The 22,118-nt window shown below is 34.6% G+C and overlaps 1 protein-coding gene across 6 annotated transcripts in view; it reads right to left on the bottom strand.

The window, feature by feature from the left end:
* The window catches only part of LOC111057584 (glutamate receptor ionotropic, kainate 2), a 208,988-nt gene that overhangs the window by 38,877 nt on the left and 147,993 nt on the right, over positions 1-22,118 (bottom strand). For all 6 annotated transcript variants that reach the window (XM_039433629.1, XM_039433631.1, XM_039433632.1 and 3 more), the window contains exon 6: positions 3,453-3,594. In XM_039433629.1, the coding sequence (XP_039289563.1) occupies positions 3,453-3,594 (142 nt within the window). The remainder of the gene's footprint in view (positions 1-3,452; positions 3,595-22,118) is intronic.

Below are 22,118 nucleotides of genomic sequence, written 5' to 3'. Positions count from 1 at the left end.
GAAAAACATGGATTTTTAGTCATTATCCGCCATTTTTCTCAAGAATATTACGGAGCTCCTGAAATTTTCCCAGAAATGAAACTTATGCCAGTTGATAGGGCTTAAAAATAGCTATCCATGTTATAAATTTGAAGAAAATCGTTGGAGCTGTTTTCGAGAAAACCGTGAAAAACATGGTTTTTTAGTCATTTTCCGCCATTTTTCTCAAGAATATTACGGAGCTCCTGAAATTTTCCCAGAAATGAGACTTTATGTTAGTTGATAGGGCTTATAAATAGCTATCCATGATATAAATTTGAAGAAAATCGTTAGAGCCATTTTCGAGAAAAACGTGAAAAACATGGTTTTTTAGTAATTATCCGCCATTTTTTCCGCCATCTTGAATTGAATTTTATTGAATCTTATTGTCGGGTCCTCATGGTATAGGGACCTTAAGTTTAAAATTTCAAGTCGATCGGTTAATTAGGAATGGAGTTATCGTGTTCACAGACATACACACACACACATACACACATACACACACACAGACCAATACCCAAAAATCATGTTTTGGACTCAGGGGACCTTGAAACGTATAGAAAACTTGAAATTGGGGTACCTTAATTTTTTTTGGAAAGCAATACTTTCCTTACCTATGGTAGTAGGGCAAGGAAAGTAAAAAAGAACCTACGTAGACATGATAGCAGCCAGAGGGAAAATTTAACCAATCACAAGCCAACCAATGAGAGAGTAGCGTTTGTGACGTCATTAGCAATGAGAGTTGAGTAATGCAGAATTCAACCAATTACAAGCTAACCAATGAGAGAGCAGCTACTCAGTCGTGGTGACACCGATCAATGAGGGATTCTAACCAATGACAGTGTTGCGATTGCTTTGTCATAACAAAAGAGTTTAAACAGTCATCATCTTTGATTGGATGTAAACAAATACTAGTTATTATATTCTATCATTGAAACCCAGAATCCACTCAATATTTCACAAGTTCTACCCATGAATAAAAAATAATCTTTCGGTAATTTATTCACATAAACTTCTGAGAAGAGATGAATAACTCAATTGTCTCTATTCAAGTATTGATGATAATATTGGTGAATCTTGTCATTGAATAACATGTAAGGGTAGTATGAAGCAGCAAAGAGATATAATACTGTTTTTATCCAAATTTCTACTCTGATTAATCCATTCTTTCTACACAATACATATTTTCATATATCACAAAACAACACAAAATAGGATGAATAGCACTCTGAAATTGATTGAGAGGTGAATTATTATCCACAAACCCATATCACAACAGTAACAAAGTATGAATAAGAGAATATAATATAGAATATGGAGAATATATAGAATTATTTCATAATATAGAAAATACTTTCGGGGCATGTATCCACTGAACCCCGTACCCTGACTGACTAGCATTACTGCACAAAATTGTTGCATCAATAATCTACTTTGAACAATAATGTGATCATATTATTCTTGAATCATTCAATCAACAGTGGAATCATTGGATTTCTAATCGATTACATCTGCACAGTTAGAGATTACATCTCTAGATTAGAGATTAAAGAGACCTTCATTCAACGTTGCGTATTACTGCACAACAATATTATAAGCTGGTGAACTGTGTTGAATGACGACGAAAAAACTGTTCCGATTCGCTTCATCATGACTGGGACCTAAGTTGGCTCCCCCGGGAATCAGCGAGATTTATTGGCTGGGACAACTAATATGAGTCCTGAAAAAAGCCAAACAAACCGTAAAGTTTTCACATGGCAGCGGAATAATCTACCGCACTTTGATTTGTGTAGTCTCCTGAAATCCACTTCAAACCGACAGCATTGTTTAAATGGGAATGGTTGATGTTATATGGAATGCTGACTGTTCATCATCTCTTCTTCCGCCCCCTGATTCTCACCTGGGGGCGCGTCAACCCTCCTCCCTTATTTACGATTGATCAGGAGATTGCGCAATAATTTACACTACGCTAATTCAACCCCAACGATCTAATTAGCGCAAGAATAACGATACAAGCCATTAATGTCGGAGCGCTTCGAAAGAGAGCGATTGCCTGGTTCAATGAATACACACCGTAAAAAACGTTCTATTGCTTTTCGCCCCGTTTTTTCGTGTGCCAAGTTTTCTGGAATGATTGATAAGCTTTAATGTTTGTCTCAACGTGCTTCAATCTAGTGCCAGCTGGTTGTGTTTTTTCAGACCTCGCCAAGGTAGGATGGAAATTGAAATTGCTCTGTTGAAAATGTTTTTTCAACGGTTCATCGCTTTCAAAGTGATTTTCACGCTTTTCTTCATCGTCCGGGAAATTCAGCTCGCGCAAAAACTTGGATAGACGATCAATTTAGAGCGGCTCGTAAAGCTTAATATATCCTGAACTGTTTATATTAAAATCACTGATATTTTTTAAAATTCATCTACAAGATAAAATTTAAGCTATGTTGAAATAATCAAAACTAATGGATAGAAGCCTTCCATTATTGGAACTCTTATTATTTCAACTGACACAGATCATAAAAATTATTCATACATATGATCTATGACTTGAAAACTTGCTTCTTGGTAGCTCAGAACCCCTCTAAAGCTGTAGGTTCATTGATTTCTCATCGACATCCTTCGAATTAACCATTCAACAATATCTAGTTACATGTGAGCATCACCGTCAGAAAAAAACTACATTGAAGCTTAACATATAACCACTCATTCATCAATTTCTCTTTTTCTTCATTCCAGGATTAGGCGTACATACCCTGTTTGGGTATCAAAGGATATGACTTATACTCTTATCATCTTTGTAGAGGTCTGCCAATATCTCTTCAAAGATAGGGTCTATGTTTCATGACAGCTTCTGGAATTCTATTATCTGGCTTCTGTTCAACATGATTGTTTCAGTTCAATCTGATTTTTTCTAGCTGTGCAGAAATGATGGTAATATATGCTCAGAACATAGAATTATAGGAGCTTATAGGATTTCATAGGAATCATATGAATAAAATGTTCAATGAAATTAGCAGAGCTATTTCTAAACTGTATGACTCAATTGACCAGTGTAGTGAGACAGGATATTTATTTATTTATCCTACATGTTTCACTGCCTACTTTAGTACATCAGCTCTAGTTGAAACTACAGTAGCTTATAACTATGGTTGTATAGTTGCTGTAGTTGAAACAGACTAGCTACCATGACTCCACAAAATTGATTAGAATAGATTGAAATATTGAGTGTAATATAGTATTGTATAAATGGATTGACATTATATTCAAATAATTGGTTTAGAGAATATATAATATGGAAAATTATGAGAAATAAATAAGAAAACCTGATTGAGTATTTCATCTATTCGAGAATATTGAATATATTATGAAATAAATAATACAAAATCCTGATTGACTATTTGGCTCATTATTAACATATTGTTATTGAAAATAAAACTCACCAAAGATGTGATCAAGTAGCTGTGATAGTCGCTCATCATTCCAATCTGCTGGGCTTGCTTCAGTACATTGTAGATGCGGTCTGTTGAACAGTCCAGGACTATGTGCGACTCGGCCGAGTTCTTGATTTGCTTCAAAAGTGGCCTGCAAAAAGTAGAATCGGTGATTGGGTTTGTTTTGAGAAGATAACAGTGTTTTGGATTTTCAAGTTGAATTGAATGAAATTAAATTTTTACTGCAAAAGAACACCTAGATAATTTCTTATTGAATTATGCCCTCACAAAAATAAGCAGACTTCCTTGAAAGATTATTTTTGCTTCAAGTTTGTAATGTTATCTTGTATGTTGTGTTTGTGTAGATAAGGGATATCGGTGATATCATATTATACAAAGCTTGGACGTGTCATATAATGCAGGAGCGCAGCTTTCTTGTTGTAGTTCTATAATACGACGGATAAGAAAATAAATAAATAATGAACATTATCTCAGTCATCTAGAATCAAAGAGTATACAAGTATGAACAGATTCAAGTTTGAGTTTTGAATACAAATTGAAACAAAAGTTTGAGTTTTGAATACAAATTGAAACAAAAGTTCAAGTTTTGTCCATTCTATCCTAGAGTTACCATAAGGCCACACTGAACAAGCAGTGGGAAAATGAGTAGGACTTTTGACCAGTTGTTTTATTGAGTTAAATAACCTAATGAACCCTATTTGTAGAATTGAGATAAGAAATTGATAAGAAAAGAAATAAATGATGAACATTATTTCAGTCATCTAGAATCAAAGAGTATACAAGTTTGAATAGATTCAAGTTTGAGTTTTGAATACAAATTGAGACAAAAGTTTGAGTTTTGAATACAAATTGAAACAAAAGTTTGAGTTTTGAATACAAATTGAAACAAAAGTTCAAGTTTTGTCCATTCTATCCTAGAGTTACCATAAGGTCACACTGAACAAACAGTGGGAAAATAAGTAGGACTTTTGACCAGTTGTTTTATCGAGTTGGATAACCTAATGAACCCGATTGTAGAATATATCTACTCAAGATAGTAGAATATAGACTACTTATATTCTATTTGATAGTAGAATATAGATTCCACTCAAGATAGGTAGGATTTCACTTATTTATTTTCTCCACTACAATGAAATGCTACCAGCTGCAAGAGTTTTCTTTACAATACAAGTTCGCCTGGAGAATGTGTGAACTCAGCACGGAAAAATTATTTCCAAATCATCACTGAAATTAATTTTGCAGTGAATTTTCTGGGAATGACATCTTTGACGTAACTCAGTTTTTAATAAATACAGAGTGGTTTCTTGTTGAAATTTCCCATCTCGCAATTGAATTTCTCAGAAATCACGTCATATACATATCTCATTGATTTAATACTTTTCCAATTGAATCTCATATTTTCTCTTGAAGAAGAATATAAAAACACAATAGGTTTGATATAATTGCTAAGCGTGGCTGAAAAATTGACTGCCAATCAAATCAGAAGAAAATTCCAATAGGTTGGAGTTCAACTGGAGTTTCCGATTCACATGGACATTGAACAACGTGGGAGAAGTTGAACAATATATTTTATAATTGGATTTGAGCTTATACAGTTTTCAGAATGTTTGATTTTTGCTTGAAAATTGAGTCGTGGATGGAGTTTAAACTGATGAAACGATGGAATTTTCTTAATTATTCAATCAACCGTCAGTAGCAGAGTTGAAATGTTATCAAATGACAGAAAATAAAAACTCAAAACTGCCAGTTAGATTCAAAATGAGCTTGGGAAGTTCCAGAATGTCGTATTTTTGCTTGACTTGTGAAGGGAAATTGAGTTGTGAAATTGACTTTACAACAGAATGTGTCGATGAAATTTGAAATTTTTTTTATTCAACTGCCAATAGCAAAGGAGAAATGTTATCAAATCACGAGAAATAAAAACTTGAAAGTACCAGATAGATTGGAAGGAGAAATTAATATGGAAGGATAGAGATGGATAAATTTTATCAATCTCAATTCCCACTATCCCATCAGGTATTAAAATGAAGATGAAAATAGTTTTTTTTTATTCGTAATAGCATAGAGAAACAAAAACTTTAAAAATTTCGTTCATCTCTGGTAATAGTGAACGTTACCTTCCATGAAGCAGAACGAGATTTTCCAAAAATGTTCAGACTGGGTTGAGCTTGAGAAGAGAGAAAGATAAAGTGAGAGAGTGTGTGTGACAGAGAGAGAGAGAGAGAGAGAGAGAGAGAGAGGGAATGAGAGAGTAATAGAGATTGAGAATGAATACCGTGAGAAGATAAGGTATGAATAAGCTCAGGAGAGAATGATTGAGCCGAGAATCAAGAGGAGGAAGAGAAAAATACGGCATTTGCAAGACGATTGCTCCCAGTCTTCATTCAATATTATTCGTGGAAAGTGTTTTTTCTTTTGCTCTTCCTCTTTTCTCTCTATTTGTATTCAGAATTGAAATGTTCCCAGGCTTTCGATCAAATATGTCAGCTTCTCAGAACCAATCACTGACTCCAATTTCAAACTGTGCCTAATAACTGCACGTGCGGAACAAAATTCGAATGTCTAAATAAGTTTCTCTGCAAATTTGCAAATAAATTGACGTTGATTGTAAAGGGAAGAAGCCGCCAACTGAGCTATTGAAGGAGAACATGGCGAGTTGATGAAATGAAGACTGACAGTGTTCGGGATATTTCCCCTGAATTTCCCGATAGGAAAATTCGGTCTAGATTATAAATAGAATAAGAAGGTACTGGAACATGGCTACCTATTCATCAAGATTGAAAGGAGTAATTGACATAGCACGAAGTAAGAGGAAGAGAGGGGGGAGAGAGAGAGAGAGAGAGAGAGAGATGGACTTCTGAAATAAATTTCAATGAGGGAAAATATTTTCATTTAATCATAGCTTCATCGAGTTGAGAGGCTTTATAACATTCTAATATAATAATTTCGAATGTCTGTTGAATATCTGTCTGAATGATCAGTAAAATAACTGTCAATCTATCTTCGAAGACTATATTATTACATTAAAACGAGAATTCAAAGGAAAAGAGACCTATCTCGATATTAAAGCTCAAACTCACTGGAGATAATTAATGTGAATAGTTTAAAATAAAAATATGATCCTGAAACGGTTACACTCTGATGAGGTTTCAGATATTGTGTAATAAAAGAATGGTATGGAAAGTATTGGTTTCACAGATTTGCATTATGTTAATATTACTAAGGATGAAGTTGTGTGTATTTTTTCATGTTGGATTTTTCCATGATAGAGAAAGTAGCTTTGTTACTCTAATGCTATGGCGCACAACAAGAATAATCGAAAAGCGAACATCATATAATATTATGTTCCTTCTACTGATAAATTAATAATGAAACATGATTTTCATTGTATTGCAGTAGATGAACTTGAAACAGACAAATTGATTAATCGAATGAAGAAAAGGTTGAATTGTTTCTGGTTAATACTAAAAAACTGATTATAAATAGCTTTCATCTTTGTAGTATCAAAGATTTGAAACAATATTGAATTCAATACAAGAATTCAACTTTAATATCAGCACCTACGAAACTTTGACCTGGTCAAAAGTCTGTCAAATTTTAACTGTGATTAAGTGTAATATCCTCCGTCTTCTTTATATCTCAATGGCTTTTGTAGCATGCAACTGTCATTTGATCACAGTTTAATTTAAAAAAAATTGTGCAACCGGACCTTCATTTCTAAAATGATTTGTTACAATAAACTTGGATGATATATTAAACTGGTTAATCAAAACCTACGAGGTTTTTAGTGATTCCGAAGCACATCTCTAACATCCAACCGAAATAAATTCATGCAGACATATTCCTGACACACCAGGTGCCTGTCTTCCAGGATGAATTGCCTCGAGTTTTTTCGAACCAAAATGAAGGATCAGCAGTCGTCACCAGTCACCAAATGTGAAGCCAAACTCATCATGTAGGCGGAAAAATTTCACGACACCGGCTAAAAATAACCGCGGTAAAATCTCGCTTATCGGGCCAGATGAAATTTATGCAGAGACAAATTCAGGGAGGAAATTGGTTTTGCGTGGTAGGGAGGGTAAACTGAAACAGCGGTCGGTATAAAGTAGTGGTGGTGGGGGTGGTTTGGGAAAATTGGAAAATGTCTGTCTACGCTTTTCCGGCAGCTATCGCTTTTCCATCTTTATTTGGCCCACTGCTGTACCGATATATGGAAATCGGCGGGAAATCTCATCAGCTAACCCTCCCACCCACACCAACAGCTTTTCCGCGTTTCCATCCATCTGATAGATGCGTACGATCTGTGGTAGTACTAGCATGTGTCACACGAAGCGATGAATTACTTTTTAATATTTGAAATCATCACCTGTCTACAAGGAGCGTCCGTGTACTTGAATTGATAAAATATTGCTCGTGTGACCGATGACAAACATCTGCCAGAAAATTCTGATTTGAGTGCAGTCTGACAACATCGGTTAGACTGTGACTCACTTACAACTGTCAGCTTTATTTCAGCCGAAAGCATCAATGTTATTCATATGGAATGCTGACTGTTTAAAGTGTATCTCACTATAGATGTGTCCACTTCCAACTGTCAGTATTGGTTAAATGAGAAGCATTGGTGTAATATAAATGAGGAATGCTGACAGAAGTGTATCAGAGCCAACGATGGTGTACGTTGACTTTGCAGTATTCATAAATAATGAGATTCAAGTTAAACTGTCATCTTTCCTTATGAATAACATCAATGCTCCCCATCCAAACAGTAGGAATACTACACCAGATCACTCCCGTGTTATCGGATGGGCACGTTAAATTGTCGGTCCCGGCTGAAGTATGACAGTCGTAAGGCCCATTGACGGCTTAAATTATATATTCAGGCGTTGGGACCTTCCCGCAAGGGACTCCCCACCAACAAAAGCCATATGAATTTACTTTTTTATCCAAACAGTGCTGACTTAGTGACAATGCTTCCTCTATAGTGAGATTCACTTCAAACTGGCAGTAATCCTTATCAATAACATAAAAGCTTCTCATTCAAACAATGCTGACTTCATGATAATGCTTCTTCCATAGTGAGATTCACTCTAATCTGGCAGAACTCCTTATCAATAACATCAAATGCTTCCCATTTAAACAGTACTGACAGATTGGAGAGAATCAGAGATAACGATCGATCTTTCAGAGACTGGTCGCTATGGAAAACTCGGATTGAGTAGCTGAATAAATATGAATGTATTGCTTTTTGCAATGGAAGGGTGGAATAATTCAGATTTCAAAGCTAGAGAAGAGTGTATCATCGTGGAGTGATGTATTTTTCATTTGCCAGTAGTCAATTTTGATGATTGTGTAGTTTTAATCTCGAATAGAGCTGTTGAAAATGCTTCAACGCTAAATAATCTATTAGCGTTTTGGAATGAAAAATTGGAGTTTAGATATCGGAGCTGGAGAAATGTATCATCACAGAGACGTAGAATGAAGCTGTAACTTCTATTATTTGTCTATGATGTCATGTTGCAACAGTGTGTTTTATTCCAAAGCTGTATCTTCTATTTTCTTGTCTATGGTGTCATGTTGCAACAGTGTGTTTTATTTCAAAGCTGTATCTCTCATTTTTTGTCTATGGTTACATGTTCCAACAGTGTGTTTTATTTCAAAGTTTTCAAAGTACACTAGTTGCAGTGAAAAATTGGAGTTTAGAAATCGGAGCTGGAGAAATGTATCATCACGTAGAAGTAGAATGAAGCTATATCCTGTATTATTTGTCTATGGTGTAATGCTGCAACAGTGTATTCTATTACAAAGTATTTGAAGTATTCTCAATGAAAAAGTGGCACTGGAATTCAAAATCTAAAAATACATTCAATAATACAGGAATTGATACAATAGAGTTATATTTTCGTGATAATTGTGACTGTGAAAAAATTGAAAAGGTCAAGTCATTCAAGTACTTGGGTTTAACTCATGATGAGAAAATGTCATGGAAACTCATATTCAAAATTTGCATGTAAATGTTAGAAGAGCAATAAGAAAGTTCTATTTCCTGAGAAGCATCTGCGATGAGCAGCTAATGAAAACTGTATTATGCTCTCATACACTCTCAATTACAGTATGGTTTGGTATGTTGGGGTGGAACTTTTAAAACTATTATTAATAGGTTAAGAATAACCCAGAATCATTATATAAGATTAATAATGTTTAAAAATGTAAGAGAGAGTTATTTTCCTTTGTATGTAAATTTGAAAATAATGCCTATCCAAAATTTATTCGTTTTTAAAGTTTTAAATTGTTTTATTTGAAAAGCGGAAACTGTGGTACGGAAAATCTTTATTACAATATGAGAAGCGTTAACCAGCTACTATGTAGGACACCAAAGGTGAACACGGAACTTTTTAGGCACTCGTTTATGTACTTAGGACCTTATATTTACAATAAATTGCCAATTGAATTGAGAAGGTGTGATTCCTATATTATCTTTTGTGAGAGAGCAAAGAGCTGGTTATTTACAGTGAACGACGTATGGATGGTTAGAAATGTTGTTAGATAATGGTGCAGGTTGAGCTAGCATTGTTCAACGGCACCATTCTCATAAAAATATTATTATTCAATTGAATCACTATTCCACTAAGGCATGTACGGTATTATATCAATTACATTTAATGCATTTCATTTATTCCAGTTTTTGGTTTTCTGGGCTGTTTCAATTTATTTGTTTTTTTATCTCATGCGCTACAGGCAGTAGTTTCAGTATTGTTTTAGCAATCTTAATCACCTTGACTGGACTCACAGTTTTTATTTTTATTTTTTTTTCATACTAGTTTTCTTGTCTAAAGTACAAATATCATGTTACAATAGTGAGTATTGACATAGAGTGATGATACCGTCTATTATATTATTATCTTTGGTATTGATATCTAAGCATTAAAAATTGTTTTTTGTGATGTACTCTAAATAAGTGGAACTCTACTTTGATTGGTCATCAATTAACCATTTATATTACTAATTCCTCAAGACTATGGATAGGCTATTCAAAGAGTTTGATATACTTATGTAGGATATGATATTATAGCGATGATAATTCTATTTCAACGTGTGATGAAAGTAATCATGTGATTAATTCAAAAAGCAACATCGTTAAATAAATGAACAAATTAGTTTTTACGAGAAAAGCTTAATATATAGATCAAGAAAATGTAAAATGTGAATGTGTGAAACTAATTAAAGTTATTGATTTGTAACAAAATATTGATTTATAGAATAATATCTCACACTTATGTATTAACTAGAAAGATATACTCTTGTAAACTAAATTATAAATTTGTGGTTATGACAACTTTCTTCACTCTTGTCACTGAAACAACAATATTTTTGTTCAATGATAGATAGATAAACAAAAAATCCAAAATTCTCAGGCATAGCCGAGGTCGTCAGCCGGAGTTGATAGTTATTTAATCTGAATCTCATCATTATCTTCTAATTTTTGTCAGAGTTGGTCACAATGTGGAGTGAATAAGCTACACAATGTCATGCAATATAGCACTCAATAAACTTGATAAGGCAATTGGGAAGTTAGTTCTAATGTCAGTCACTCATAGCACAGTAGCCCGTAGAATATGCTTGAATTCTTATCATTTTCAGTTCATTTGAGAATTCATCATTCAATGAATAAATATTACAATATCATCTTGTCACGTTATTCTTTATATTTAAATAACGATTAGCCTCCTGCTTGGCATCAGTCGGTAAAGCATGAGATTTAATATAATTAGGGCGTGGTTTTCTAATAGTATTCAGTCTTAAAAAATCTTGATAGGCCTAGATATGGGCTTCTCCAATAACTCTTGTAATTCAATAAATAATAAATATATATATAAATGATACTTATACTATAGTGTTGAGGAATAAAAAATAAATTGCACACCATGAAAGTTTCATACATATATTACATAAATAATGCAAAGATCAATCGAGGCAAAAAATATATATAGAGCGATAAAAAATATAATATAAAAATAGAACAATATTGAAATCAATAAAAATATCACAGGCTAACTTTATATTCTAGATTTATGGCACGAATCATTACCATGTGCCTTTATCTTAAAATCATATGCATTCTGTTGCATGTAGCTGCGATATGCGCTTGCTAATACTTGTCGACTTGGATAATTCAATCAAAAATATGTGCTCTAAGATCAGCTTGATAAATTAGCCACTAATAATCCAAATATATATATATATTAAAATCTCTAGTATTTAGTAGATTTATTTGTATCGAATATATATTTTTATCTCAGGGTGCAAGATTCGGCACCTGACGGAATAGGTAGAGCCATTCATCTAGTGAATTAGAACTATAATAAATTATCGCAAATTGTATTGCAAAAAATTAAATATTGTATGCATATGTTTAATAGCCTAGATTTTGTACTTCTTTGATTAATAGAAATTTCTAAAATATTGATCTATATTTTTCTTTCAAATAAATACCTTTAATACTAATTTTACTTGCGCAAGTATTACTCTTATTAATTTCTAATTATAATAAAACCCTTTCGGCGAGCTAGCTTTGATCATCAGATTAATTCGAAGCACTAGGGCGCCCATCACTAATTCAAATTTAATCACTCACGTGTCGAAAATCTTCTTGTAAGCCGCCGATGTCGATCCAACTCCATGTGGTCCGGGAATATGGTAGCCGGAATCGTCTCCTCCAAGGGGTTATAAATTTAATTAAAAATGAAAATGACTTCTGCTTCACAATAGCATCACGAAGTCTTTTAAGAAATTTAATAATTTACTTTAACTTTAACTTTTACAAAATCATTAGTAAGGTACTACGCTCTAAAATATTTGGGGTCCTCTTATGGTGGCATTTGGCTGGCGAGTGCTGGTTCTTCCTTCTCAAGTTTTACAGATCCTCTTTCCGACTTTCAAATTAGCATAAAATTTAAATATCTTAGTCCTCCGCCATTAAGTTCAAATAGATCTTACAAAAAATGCCAAAATATTGCTTAGATTATATGATTAATAATTTCTTTGCATTCGAGCCATATCGATAACATAGATTACACAAATTTTTAACACAAAATCTAGTACATTTATATAAATATATAGAAATATTTTTGAACTGGCCTACAGTTGCCGCCTATTAACTGCCGTTTTACTATTGGTGCATGCAAATTTTATTCGGTATTCATGCGCCTGGTAACTCTTATTTCCTGAATACATTAAATTATTTTTATTTGGTTTTTTATTTATGCTCTTTGCATGCTAGTTAATATTCTATACATTAATATTAATTCCATGCTACCTAATAATTAGCCACGTGGACGGGTGTTTTTTCACATTGCACACCATCTGATTGCAATAAAGCTCTGCCAGGGGTTTTGGTCAGATTCTACGTTCCTCGGTTTGATCGATCTCTAGGTCACCGATCCGTGAATACATGTACATAACCTCAATCTTCAAATATTTTATATAATAATCTATTTATGAGCAATAAACTCCTTCAAATCCTTTTTAGGTTCTTGTACCATTTAGCCAGAACAAGCTGATGCTATCTAATCTTAGTTATTATCTATTTGGCGATATTAGCCAGTTACTTTATTTTCAGACCTATTACTGTTTCTGTTAGGGCTTTTTATCTACCCAGATTTAATATGTTACACGCGCCCCTGGGTTTGAATTCAAAATATTTGAGAATCACAATGTTTTTAATGAAAACCCACCCTTCAATACATCGATATACACTATACTTTATTTATAAATTATACTCTCATACTTCTATCACAGTTCGCAGACATATTTGCTGCATCTCCTTTATACCTTTATCAAATACAATAACAAATTCTCCTCCTCAACACACATAAAATATCATAAATATAAACTTCTAAACGTACTCCTCCTGACAACACTTAAAACATAGTAATTTTTAAATTCGCCGCTTGCAGGGCCGCCAACCTAACTACACACATTTCATAATTCTCATAAATGATTCCTTTTAGACAATAATTTCGATTCACAAAACTTCTGGGCTTATATCTTATAGTATTCTTAGGTCTTAATATAAATAATTTTCTATACATCAGGTACAATACTTTTCTTTTGCTAATGGCTCTTTGGTTTTTTGGTAGCTTGTATTCACTTTAAGTCTTTTTCAGGTAACAAACGTGGCATAATTAAAAGTAATAAATATAAAACATATAAATAAATATACCGACATTAATAAATATAATAAATAACAATAATAAATAACTTTTTGGGTACAGTACTTCTTTTTATAAACATATGTTCAACAGACATTACATTCATTTGATTTGGGTGGCTTTGGCCAGCTGGTCGCTGTTCTACATTTCACACTGATACATGTTACATCAGAATTTGCTGTCGACTTTCATAACTAACCTAACTGCTCGATTTTTTCTCTTAAAAAGGTAATTAACAAATTTTAATTTTACTATCCCCGCTTGTGTCCTTTTTTATCTGATGTATATAATTTAATTACATATTTAAAAATTATTCTTTTTCTTATTGCAGGCTTCTAACGGCTGGAAGGAATTAAAACACTGGATTGTTGCCACGCGGTCCTATGCCAAGATTAAATTTATTAAGGAAGGTCAGTAATCGGTTTGATAATAATGTTTTCCTTGATTTCTTATCATATTTATTTCAAATTCAACGATATTGCATGTAAAATTGTTGTGGTTTACTTGCATCTTCTTGCATTCTGTTTGTAGATGTTGTAGGCTGGTAGGTTATCTGCTGTTGATTTGTGAGGCTGTCCTATTGATAATTTATCTTCATAAATTTAAAGCCCTGGTATCTTGTGTACCCTTCAAATAACTCCTTGTTCCTTTAATAATAATTTCTTTTAATTGATTCAAAGCCTTCCATTTATTTTCTTTCAAGACTATCCACTTAGATTCATTATTAGGCTTCATCATCATAATAAACAATTCAATAATATAACACTTCCAATCAACACTAATAAATTCTTTCAACAATAACACGGTCTTAATTATAGCATCACTTTTCAATATTATCACAGCCAAGGTAATCCACATAATACAATAAATCAAACAATAATTAGTTTTAATAATATAATTTTCCACATATAATAGCCCGGTATTCCCATTTTATTAATATAATTCCTTATTTCTTTCATTCTTATTAACCACTTTCCATTCTTCATTAGTCCATCTTCCATTTCCTTGTTGCCCATGCATGAATCCATATTTGTTCTATCAGTTCCATTTTTATTCCAATTATTTGCTTCCTTTGGCCCATTTTGCCGGTCACATAGCTGGTTTGCCCTCTTGAAACGTATGTGCCGCGGATGCATGACGTCGGTGGTCTGTTCTCCAACCTGGTCCCGGTCCGGTATCCTCCTCGGGCGTTTGAACCGTGCATGCGGCCTCCATCGGCGCGCGCGGTTCCTCCGTTTCTTCCGCCTCCGGGCCTTACGATGCATGCTCCTCTCCCGAATGCCGTCCTCTCTCGTCCTGATGTCGGTCGGGTGTCCTCGGGCGCTTCGTCTCCGGGCCTTGCGGTGGTCGCTCCTCTTGTCCTGGATGCCGTCCTCTCGTTCTTCCATGGGTCCTTGGTTTGCCGTGTGGTGGAATGATGCGCGGTGGTTCTCTGTGTGCGATGCATGGTGGCGGTCAGAACAGGTAGTATGGTGGCGGTCTCCTCCTGGTGACTGTTGGGTTCTCCGGTGGTGATTGGTCTTCGGTGGGAAACAGAATACTTAAAATTGGTTGTTGCTTGCGGCTGGTTTTAATTGCATGGTGGGCGGCGGTTTTTGGTGGTGGGCTGTCTTGTATTAACATCTGTTTTTCTAATATTTTTGGTTCTTCTAATAATGTTTTCGGTAAATCACTTCTGAATGTGGTGTATGACGTTGAAATATCCTGCTTTTCTTGGTTTGTTTCATTTGAGCTTGTGCTTGTTATATCGGGGGTATCATATAGTCCTGGTTATTAGCTGTAGTTTTCTGTATGTCTGGTGGCGGGTCGTTGGGTGCTGGGTTCCGGGTTTTTTGTTGATTCAATCCTATTGCATGTGCTAATGTATAATTTGTACTTACTTGTTGAGGTGGCGGTTTATAATTTCTGTTGTAATTGTTTTGTGTGTGATTATTATGTGAGTTTAATCGATCACGGCCATCATAGTGATTCTTACGATTGCTCTGCTGGGCATAGTGGTTGGTTGTGCGATTTTGAAATTTTTCATTATTCCAGTTACCATTTTGCCTGTGCTCATAGCGGCGTTCAAATTGAGGAGCAGATCGGTAGCGATCATATGATACCGGTTCATAATTTTGGCTGTTATGCTGATTAAATTTTGAATTATGTTGATTTGGTGCGTATCTCTGGTCTGAGCGGTGGTTTGATATTGCCATTGCAGACTGTATGCCATATAAATGATTTATCAGCTGCTTACAATCAGTAATGGGTTGTGTGGCGAGTGCCATTCTAACTTGATACGGTAGCTTCTTTAAAATAATACTTGCTAATGCCGATTCATTAATGGGCTCGCTCAATTGAGAATTTTTAAACTGTAGGGCAGTGACGAAAGTGGTACATGCACCGTCTAAGTTAGGGTTGAAATCGCATGATATAATGTCCGCTAGCACGTCCAACTGTTTACTTCTGCTCCAATACTGTTCCAGGAAGACAGCGACAAACTCATCCAATGATGTAAATTCATGGGCTCTACTCCGAAAGAACATCAGGGGTTCGCCAATCAATAAATTAGTCAAACGAGACGCCAAAAATTCCAAGAGGTAGGTGCAAGAGTTTGTACTAATTTTATCTGATCAATGAATGGTTGAGGTTGCAAATGGCGATCAGTATTATCAAATTTTCCTAGTCCTTGTAATATACTATGTACGTTGAGGTTGTCTGTTTGAATCCCTTGAGGTTGTTGTTGAATATGATTTTCAATGCTATTATTTTTTCCTGTGTTATCTGCCATTGACTATTATGTGTAATTTTATTTGCGTTTATTTCTTGATTTAATTGAGTCAGAGCGGATTTTTGAATTAGTAGAGTTCCATTTAAAGCTTTACAGGTTTCAGTATTTTGATTGATGCTACCTTGCAGTTGGTTCATTTTTGTGGACATATTAATCTGTTTATTTTGTATTTCTTTAATACTGTTAATATTTTTGTCAACTGTAGTTGTTAAGTTTTGATTGGCAACGGTAATTTGTTTGTGGATTTCTTGGTGGCAATCGGCCTTAATGTTATTTGTTATATCCTGAATGGGTGTAGTGATTTGTGTAGTTAGGTTATCTATCCTTTCATTGAGTTCACATGTAACCGTATCCAACCTTTCCGATAATCCTGCCGTAACTTTATCCTGACTTTCTTTTTGTAGGGTTATCATTGCTTTTAATCTTCCCTATGATTCTCTACTTTAGTTTCAATATTATCCAACCGTTGTTCTACTGATTTTATAGCGCCTGTGGTCTCTTTCATACCCTGTTCCACTGTTTGTTTATTTTCCTCTTTTACTGTAGCAATCTCTTTTTTAATCTCCTGCATCATATTATCCATTGTTTTTTGTAACATAATGTTGAAAGTGCTACTAGTTTGTTCCATTATTACCTTTTGAAGCGGATCTAATTCTGTGATTGAAAATATACTTTGTTTGCTCAGGTGTGACTCGGCCTCCGGCGATGCGGGTTCTGCAGGCTGCTCCTCGCCCCCTTCAAAGTTGATCTCTACTATCCGTTGATTCAATGGTGTGTCAGCGGCGTCGATTCGAGTGGATGATAGAGGTTGCAGACCTGGTGGATCGAAGACTATCGACCCGACGCTTCCTGGTTCCCTTTCTCGTGGCGTATTGGCATCTACCGTGGTGGGGTTTGATGTGCTTGGAGTCGACAAAGTGGGATCTGTGCAACCGCCGTACATATATGAAACTTCAGAGTTTGCGGGAGTGTGATTCATTATGTCAAATATGATAAATGCTAATTAAACAGTGATAAAATGATAAGCGAAAATGCTTAAAAAAGAGACACAAACCGGGACTTACAGTGAACAGTGATGTGTAAAGTGTTTGGATACTCTTACAACAGGTATTTATACTTAAGTTTTTTATAATGCTCTAGCGCCCCCAATGTTTGTGTTGATTTATTCTTGGCTAGTTTACAGGCTGTGACTTATTTTCCAACCGGCTTAAACACATAATATTTTTTGACTAGAAAGTAATAGCAGTTTAGGCTTATAAAATATAATCTCTCTCTATAAACATGTAATTTTTACAGTACTAATAATATAAAATTTTCTTTAAAACATATAATTTCTCTCTATTTAAAGCTATTGATTCCCCAAAAGTAATACAAATCCCTTCGCCAGTTTTCCTCACAACTCGTATAAGTTATCTATAATTTTCAATATGGTTATTGACTTAATTTCAAATAATTATTCAATGAGCTTGGCTCTCATCATCAGTCCCACGTTGGTACGACATGTCTTTGTGTCACGTTATTCTTTATATTTAAATAACGATTAGCCTCCTGCTTGGCATCAGTCGGTAAAGCATGAGATTTAATATAATTAGGGCGTGGTTTTCTAATAGTATTCAGTCTTAAAAAATCTTGATAGGCCTAGATATGGGCTTCTCCAATAACTCTTGTAATTCAATAAATAATAAATATATATATAAATGATACTTATACTATAGTGTTGAGGAATAAAAAATAAATTGCACACCATGAAAGTTTCATACATATATTACATAAATAATGCAAAGATCAATCGAGGCAAAAAATATATATAGAGCGATAAAAAATATAATATAAAAATAGAACAATAATTGAAATCAATAAAAATCACAGGCTAAACTTTATATTCTAGATTTATGGCACGAATCATTACCATGTGCCTTTATCTTAAAATCATATGCATTCTTTGCATGTAGCTGCGATATGCGCTTGCTAATACTTGTCGACTTGGATAATTCAATCAAAATATGTGCTCTAAGATCAGCTTGATAAATTAGCCACTAATAATCCAAATATATATATATATTAAAATCTCTAGTATTTAGTAGATTTATTTGTATCGAATATATATTTTTATCTCAGGGTGCAAGATTCGGCACCTGACGGAATAGGTAGAGCCATTCATCTAGTGAATTAGAACTATAATAAATTATCGCAAATTGTATTGCAAAAAATAAATATTGTATGCATATGTTTTATAGCCTAGATTTTGTACTTCTTTGATTTAATAGAATTTCTAAAATATTGATCTATATTTTTCTTTCAATAAATACCTTTAATACTAATTTTACTTGCGCAAGTATTACTCTTATTAATTTCTTATTTATAATAAAACCCTTTCGGCGAGCTAGCTTTGATCATCAGATTAATTCGAAGCACTAGGGCGCCCATCACTAATTCAAATTTAATCACTCACGTGTCGAAAATCTTCTTGTAAGCCGCCGATGTCGATCCAACTCCATGTGGTCCGGGAATATGGTAGCCGGAATCGTCTCCTCCAAGGGGTTATAAGTTAATTCAAAATGAAAATGACTTCTGCTTCACAATAGCATCACGAAGTCTTTTAAGAAATTTAATAATTTACTTTAACTTTAACTTTTACAAAATCATTATCAAGGTACTACGCTCTAAAATATTTGGGGTCCTCTTATGGTGGCATTTGGCTGGCGAGTGCTGGTTCTTCCTTCTCAAGTTTTACAGATCCTCTTTCCGACTTTCAAATTAGCATAAAATTTAAATATCTTAGTCCTCCGCCATTAAGTTCAAATAGATCTTACAAAAAATGCCAAAATATTGCTTAGATTATATGATTAATAATTTCTTTGCATTCGAGCCATATCGATAACATAGATTACACAAATTTTTAACACAAAATCTAGTACATTTATATAAATATATAGAAATATTTTTGAACTGGCCTACAGTTGCCGCCTATTAACTGCCGTTTTACTATTGGTGCATGCAAATTTTATTCGGTATTCATGCGCCTGGTAACTCTTATTTCCTGAATACATTAAATTATTTTATTTGGTTTTTTATTTATGCTCTTTACATGCTAGTTAATATTCTATACATTAATATTAATTCCATGCTACCTAATAATTAGCCACGTGGACGGTGTTTTTTCATGTTGCACACAATGAACTTGATAAGGCAATTGGGAAGTTAGCTCTAATGTCAGTCACTCATAGCACAGTAGCCCGTAGAATATGCTTGAATTCTTATCATTTTCAGTTCATTTGAGAATTCATCATTCAATGAATAAATATTACAATATCATTTCCACAACACAAAAAAGTGAGATGAACATTCTATAGTGAAGTCCACGTAATAATGGATGAAGATAGGATAACAGCATAGACGATTCTCTTCCTTAATTAATTATATTTCTACATTGTTAGACACATATTCGGCAACGTTTCGAAGCTAGGAGAGCATAGAGCTACATGCATTGTCGAATGATAGAAAAGGATAGCAACACCAATGTTAATCAAATTCTGCCATTATAACGTGGACCACACTATATAATGGGCAAGCATGTTCGAGTAGCCTAGTTATGAAACAATCCATGGCTGTTGAAGTCAGCCACAGCCATAAGGTGCAATAATACATACACATTCTCAATAATCAATACTTTATTATACAAATTGATTTACGTATCTCTAACCATACTTTCATCTTGTTACTTTCAATCATGGTCATGTGATTGACCTTTCATGAGTTAAAATCTCCGGAGAATATAATTTGAGGCCGTTCGAGAAGAACTTTAAATGCCTCTTGTGAATCAACTGGAAGTTTTTTTTCAAAATAATAACATCTCGTCATAATTCCAGGAAAGTTGAAATATTCATGGAGGTGGAAGCATAAATAAATTATGAGCTTTTGGAGATCAGAAAAGAGTGAAATCCCAAGAAATTGTAGGCGTATTATTAAAGCTGAACAGAGCTTTGAAAGATGTCACGTGTCTATCATAATATCTCTCTTGCCTCTTCGCTCTCTGTTCAAATTGGAACTGGAAGATGGTAGATAATTTTTATCTCAGGAGAACAGAAAGGAAAAAAGTGGATCACTTACAAGGAAAACGAATTAGAACAGCATTCATTGTTTGCTGTCATGTGGGCCTACTTATGAAAAATTCAGGTTCGAGATGAGAATTGAGATAGAGATTGAGTGACAAGGAGGATTTAGGAGACGAGGAACGTATTGCTTGACATGAGATAAGATTTAACTCAAAATACCAATTATGGAACAGGTTATCCCGTTTTTCTGTAGGTGTATTTGGGTGAAACAGGTTTTTTGGAAAAAAAGGAGGAAGGATTTGAGAGAGGTGAAACGTATTGCTTGACATGAGATAAGAGTTGAACTCAAAATACCAATTATGGAACAGTTCTTCCAGTATTTTCTGTAGGTGTAGTTGAGAAAAACAGGTAGTGATAAATATAGAAGGCAATATGAGAAAAGGTAGCTCAACAGAGACTTCCCGCTATTAAAACAGTAGTGAACTGGCATGTCAAGGGATTTGGGAGCTAAAAACACGAGCAATGCGGAATTGGAAAATACGATATCCCCTTCTAACAAGGAGAGAGCTGTTATTTGAAACTACAGCAACTGAACTCAAAGAGGATCAGCATCCTTGGAGAGTGTGCCAAGACGTTTGTTACAGCGGAATAAATTCGCACAATTTTCTTCTCTGAGATTCACTACAAACTGTCAGCGTCGGTTGGATTAGGAGCGTTGCTGTTGTTAATGGAGAGTTCTGACAGATTGAGGTGGATATAAGTCTAGTGATTCTGACTTACAAGTGTCAGTATTGTTTGGAAGGGGAGTTTTGGTGTTGTTTGTGAGGGATAATGACAGTTTGAAGTGGATCTAGCTTTCGTGAATCTGGCTTTCAACTGTCAGGATTGTTCGAATAGGGAGAATTGGTGTTGCTTTGTGAGGAATACTGACTGTTTGGAGTGAATCTCGTTGTTGTTTTTGAGAAAAAGAGGCGGACAAGCAGAGTAAGACGGCACCAGAGTTCAAGTTTATTGGAAATGAACTGAGCATCGGAAGGAATCGTTAGAGATGCTCAAACGAAGACAAAAAATGGTGGTCACGACTTGAAACGTTGAACCGTCGAGACCAATATACAAGGACGTCGCCGACAAGTTGTGCATGAGACGCTGGAGACATCGGCATGATGTTTGGGCCCCGCTGGGAGATGGCGACATGATCGAAACGCTAACCGAATGTGTCTCTTTGGCCCTTTTTCCGATATTGCACGTCACACGTGCAATGCGCTTGTCTCTTCGCCTCGCTACGTGACTTCACACCGAGCCAAATAGTCTTGTCCAATATAGTGGCTTATCAGGAAAACAGCGGATAAAATATTTTCAGGCTACGGGCTTTTTTCTACCGCAAACATTTTTTGGGAACCTTTATTTCTCAGGTCGTTCTAAAGATCCTTCTAAACTAAGAGACTCTTATCCTACTATCATATAGAGTAAAGTTACCATGAAAGTTGTATTATTTGTCTCTGCTACTATATCATAGATAGATCTATGTATATTGATCCATTATTGCTAAAGAATATCAAAATACATTATAGACAACGTCGTTGTATAACTTAAGATTATACTATTTTATCAAAGCGTTATC

Source organism: Nilaparvata lugens, chromosome 7 (genome assembly GCF_014356525.2).
Source record: "Nilaparvata lugens isolate BPH chromosome 7, ASM1435652v1, whole genome shotgun sequence".
Taxonomy (NCBI): Eukaryota; Metazoa; Arthropoda; class Insecta; order Hemiptera; family Delphacidae; genus Nilaparvata; species Nilaparvata lugens.
Note: the sequence above shows the minus strand (reverse complement) of the source record. Positions and strands in the feature narration are given on the sequence as shown.